The sequence below is a fragment of the Doryrhamphus excisus genome, chromosome 22 (genome assembly GCF_030265055.1).
Source record: "Doryrhamphus excisus isolate RoL2022-K1 chromosome 22, RoL_Dexc_1.0, whole genome shotgun sequence".
Lineage (NCBI taxonomy): Eukaryota > Metazoa > Chordata > Actinopteri > Syngnathiformes > Syngnathidae > Doryrhamphus > Doryrhamphus excisus.
The window spans coordinates 9,506,550-9,512,207 of record NC_080487.1 but is presented as its reverse complement, the minus strand read 5'-3'; the positions used below and the strand labels follow the sequence as shown (position 1 = coordinate 9,512,207).

Here is a 5,658-nt window from a genome sequence, read left to right as displayed (position 1 = left end):
CGGCCAACGCTTCACAAATAAAAGATCAACCGCTTATGATTGGCTTTTATTATTCAGGAAAACTATGATTTCTAAGCTCTAATTCTCATGGATTCATCACTCAATATTCATGGTTGTATGTCAGTTTGTTTTTTTTTTATTCTGAGCTTCCCAAACACAAACATGTTCTTAGACCTGCGAATGTTTGAAATATTTTACAGTTGAGAAACTGCATTTTGATGGTTTTGACAGATATGATTTACAGTCAATTCCGATGATGCACGACAAGTCTGAGACACCTGATGAACTTGAAAATGATTTTGTACCTTGCCAGGGGGGCCATGTCAAGGGGAACATTAAATTAGGTAAGTACCAAAAAATAAATATTTCATATTTGACAGCAGAGATCATGAGAAAGTGTTGCGTAACATTTCAAAACATCACAATCAAAAGACAACATGATGGAAACCTCTGATATCTTTCTAGTCCGAGATATATGCTGATAGCTACCTTGCCCCGCCCACAACCACATAATCTGGAAATTCCCAACACAGATGGCAAGAACCAAAAATGACACATAAGACATCCTGTGGACAGTTTGTGTTCATGTCATTTTGTGTTATATAGATAAAATTTGCCAAGGAAGCCTGCTACTCTGTGACATCACAAAAGAACAGTTTTGCGACGCCCTTTTAAACCGAGCGTTTTAAGCCATCCCAAACTTTCTTTCAGTGCTCACTTACAAATACGCAAACCTCATTATGTGAAATTTGGGCATGGTTTAACACGAGAATACAACACTCTAGCTACATTTATGGGTCAGAAAAGTGTGTGGGTCAGTGATCAGTGAGTAAACCCTTAGTTCAAAAGTTCAAAACCAATACAAATTTTAAAATAATGGTAATGTTTTTATTTCATTTGAACATGCATCAGATTACAATTGAATGCATCACATAATCAGTTCACAGTTCCACATGTCCAAAAGGAGTAGGAAGAAGCAAAGCTTATTAAATCCTACCCCTCCATCTGGTACTTTGTAACTAATGTAACTGTTACATTTGTTCACTTCCTGCTTTCCTAATATAGTTTAAGTTTTTTTAATTATATATTTAAACTAAATTATAACAATTTTTTTATTTACATTTGTTCACTTACTGCTTTCCTAATATAGTTTACGTTTTTTTAATTATATATTTAAATTAAATTATAACTATTTTTTATTTACATTTGTTCACTTCCTGCTTTCCTAATATAGTTTAAGTTTTTATATATATATATATTTTTTTTTTTGTCATGACCATACACTGACATAATTGGTACCATAGTAACTGTCAATAAGAAATCAAAGCTATTTTAACTTGTAATAATTTCATCAAGCAATTTTCAGTATGAAACTTGGCAACAAAAAAAAAAGCTGTGAGATTTTAGGCCACAACAATCAAACAAAAACAGCTTGTGAATTTCTGGAGACACTACTTATTACAAGTAGTACTAGAAAGTCTGGATGAGATGGAACAAAGGAACATATTTTTATGTATACAATACAGTATATGTTACATGTTATGCAATTTATCATTTGTGTTGTGAGTGTGTTGTATTGAGGTTTTAAGTACCATGATTTCAGTGTTGTTTGTTTTCCTGTACTTCAGTTAGTTTTTGTCTTAAACGTCAATGAAACGGAATACTGTACTGTACCGTATTACGCAATCAATTTTCTTACGTTTCTTTTTTTTTTCCCTTTTGCTTTTGTCTTTTGTGTATGCCTTCTATTGTTCCGTATACCCGCATGTACAAACCAGCTGCCTGGTAACAACCGGTTTTGTGTAACAAAGCAAAACTCCGCAGACAGACGAAGCAAATATGCAGTAAGACTGCCTGTCAGTATTGGATTTTATCATTACTGGAGGCCCTTAAAACAACTTCATTGTACAAGAAGCTTGTTCACAATGTCACACGTTTGAGGGTATTGGCTGACATTTTTCCAGTATGTTGTGCAGAGGCAGACAACACTTAAACATCACATTTGGAACATACTGTACACAATTTCAACATAAACATTATATATACACCATTAAAATGAAATGTTTTTGTAAGTCAAGAAAGTTCAAAGGTCTTGTTATGTATGTCAATAATTGTCAAGGGAAGAAATGATCTAATAGTGCTCTGTTAAGAGTTGGTTTTAGTCTATGGCCGTGTTATTATGAAAGCATACATTAAATATTATGAATATGTACATTATATGTACATTCATTCATTCATTTTCTGCCGCTTTTCCTCATCCAAAATATAATTAAAATAATCATCCAAAACTCGCGTGTTTGCCATCTATCGCCATAAAGGACAGTTTCCGTCAAGTCCTGTGTATTTACAAGCTTGTGAGGCAACAACATCGTAATTAACTGAAATTACGCCCTACAGTGGTGAGAAAGGGTCATTACAGGGAAAAAACTAGCCCCTTCTTGGCGAGAAAATACTCTCACGTCAGTAAGGTGAATGTAGCGGCCTCTAGTGTCGACAAGGACGAATTACAAACTGGCGCTTTGCTTTTGGCTCTTCTTGGGGCAAGATGAACTCATTAGAGGGCATTTTTTAACATATACATACATATATATATATACACATATACACACATATATATATATATATATATATATATATATATATATATATATATATATATATATATATATATAGTAAAGAATAAAAAGTGTTATTAGTTGTTGTCATGGTGTAAAGTGGTTTGTTTTGGAAGGGAACTTAGATTTTAAATTAATTGTCTCTCTAGAATGTGGACGGGTGGGCGGACGTCTGCTTCCTGTAGTAGCGAGAAAGACTCATTACAAGGCAAAAACTGCTCTCACTGATATTGTGTGTGTTTACTTCCGAAATGAAGTGAAGTTAGCGCTCTCTAGTGGCGAGAAGGACTCATTACAGGGCAAAAACTGCTCTCGCCTGTGTTGTATTTACTTACAAAATGAAGTGAAGTTAGCGCTCTCCAGTGGCGAGAAGGACTCATGACGAGGCAGAAACTACTCTCACTGATGTTGTGTGTGTATACTTACAAAATGAAGTGAAGTTAGCGCTCTCTAGTGGCGAGAAGGACTCATTACAAGGCAAAAACTGCTCTCACTGATGTTGTATTTACTTAAAAAATGAAGTGAAGTTAGCGCTCTATAATGCCGAGAAGGACACATTACGAGGCAAAAACTGCTCTCACTGGTGTTGTGTGTATTTACTTACAAAATGAAGTGACGTTAGCGCTCCTTAGTGGCGAGAAGGACTCATTACAAGGCAAAAGCTGCTCTCACTGGTGTTGTGTGTATTTACTTACAAAATGAAGTGAAGTTAGCGTGCTCTAGTGTCGAGAAAGACTCATTACAAGGCAAAAACTGCTCTCACTGGTTTTGTATTTACTTACAAAATGAAGTGAAGTTAGCGCTCTCTAGTGGCGAGAAGGACTCATTACAAGGCAAAAACTGCCCTCACCGATGTGTGTGTGTATTTACTTACAAAATGAAGTGACGTTAGCGCTCCTTAGTGGCGAGGAGGACACATTATGAGGCAAAAACTGCTCTCACTGATGTATTTACTTACAAAATGAAGTGAAGTTAGCGCTCTCTAGTGGCGAGAAGGACTCATTACAAGGCAGAAATTACTCTCACTGATGTGTGTAGTTACTTACAAAATGAAGTGAAGTTAGCGCGCTCTAGTGTCGAGAAAGACTCATTACAAGGCAAAAACTGCTCTCACTGGTGTTGTATTTACTTACAAAATGAAGTGAAGTTAGCGCTCTCTAGAGGCCAGAAGGACTCATTACAAGGCAAAAACTGCTCTCACTGGTGTTGTATTTACTTACAAAATGAAGTGAAGTTAGCGCTCTCTAGAGGCGAGAAGGACTCATTACAATGCAAAAACTGCTCTCGCTGGTGTTGTGTGTATTTACTTACAAAATGAAGTGAAGTTAGCGCTCTCTAGTGGCGAGAAGGACTCATTACAGGTTCATTACTATGAAAACAGTACTGTACCTTGATGGTGGTGGTGACATCATCCCATTAGGAGCTGCTATGCTAAAGCATAATAATGCAGAGCTGGACTTTTTAAAAACAATTTGTTTTTAATATCTATTTTGAGAAGTACGGTTGAATGTAATCACATCAGACTGTATAATGACAGTTAAACAACATGACTGATTGAAGAATGGAGATGAGTCCTGGTTTGGTGTGAAGTCTCAGCAGGTGTAAACAAGGCAAAAAAAACACCATAGGTGCTGAATGGAACATCTTACTTTATCCTGCCTTCACCTTCTGTCCTTCTATGGCGCTCCTTCGCTTGACGTTGGTGTAGAGTAAGGCAAAATTGACTGCATATGTCGATACGCAGACCATGCAGAAGTCCCCCAGGACGAAGGCCAGAATAAAGGCCAGGTAGAGCGAGCCGGCCACAGAAACCCAAGACGACAGCACCAGGATGAGAGCCGCTTTTTTGGAAAGGGACAGACCTGCCATAAAAGACAAAAACAGTAGGAAGTTAGACCACAGCTAGGTGGTAAACAACCACCATACACCCCACTAGACATGGATCCAACAATTTTTAACAATGAATGTAGCTGGAATGCAAAGCATGCTATAATTCAGTGTAATTTTACTCACCCAGGCCAAGCTGCAGAGTATAAAACACAAGGCCAAGTACGCTGTTGGGCTGGTTCAGAGGGCTATCTTTGGGGACAAAGAACTGCACCAAGCCAAAACCACGTCCCCATCTGAAAACCATCATAATAAACAAGAGTTAAAAATAGAAATTGAGTCTTATTTTGTGGTGAAACTTGCAAGATAACAACATAAGAAGTTTTGAAAGGAGGTGAAAAGTCCTTCCATGTGAGAGGGTAGGGTGTATAACGTGGCACTCAAGGGGTGGGGGGGTGAGTGCTGTAGGGGGGGTTGCCACCAAATACCATTTAGTTAAATCCCACACCATGCATTCTTGCACACGAGTGAAAAAAACCCCACAACACCTGGAGGTGAACACTTTGGAGCAGCTCACAGACTCCCCCAGATCGCACATCGCTCTGTACTCGGGGTCGTGCTCGCGGGATAATTCCACGTGAAGAGCGTAAATAGACAAAATTAAGCCAAAGACGCCCAAAAACATGCGGGCTTTCCTCTCCCACGCGGGTATTCCTGATGCTGCCATGATTAATCCACCAAAAATGACCCCTCCGATACCAGCCAGGAAGAAGTGATGTGCTGCTGCCACTGTGGGGGCTGAGACTGGGTCTGTCCACTGTGCTCACTTTTGATTGGCTCTGCGGAGTCCAGACACGCCTTTTCATTGGTCGGCCAGATGTTGGACCCGGGGACAGGAGTGGCGTAATTTGTGTTTATTTAGAGTGAACATGTTAACTCACAGATGAGTCATTATAGTGTAGTGTAAACACAAAGCATATACCCTGTTAATGTAAATACATACATGTAATTATTTCGTTTTTGGTGATGGTTAATATCGAAAAAATGTCGAGAATCCTTAGAAATACGATGAAAACTACTGTTTAAATGCTTGTTCCGCCTTCTTTGATTTCTATTGGATAACAATACCAGATGTCACATAATTTTGATTGGCTAAATAAATGCCAATCAAAATCCAACGCGGCATCAACAAGACATTCCGGAAATAGTGCGCCTA

General features: G+C 38.3%; 1 protein-coding gene across 1 annotated transcript; it reads right to left on the bottom strand.

Moving 5' to 3' along the window:
* Positions 1-4,073: 4,073 nt before the first annotated feature.
* On the bottom strand, positions 4,074-5,256 carry vkorc1 (vitamin K epoxide reductase complex, subunit 1). The gene is made up of 3 exons (XM_058062685.1): positions 4,991-5,256; positions 4,629-4,738; positions 4,074-4,477 (listed from the first exon to the last, which is right to left on the bottom strand). Exons 1-3 carry the CDS (start codon positions 5,167-5,169, stop codon positions 4,266-4,268), a joined length of 501 nt encoding a protein of 166 aa, XP_057918668.1. The 5' UTR covers positions 5,170-5,256; the 3' UTR covers positions 4,074-4,265.
* Between the last annotated feature and the right edge of the window lie 402 nt (positions 5,257-5,658).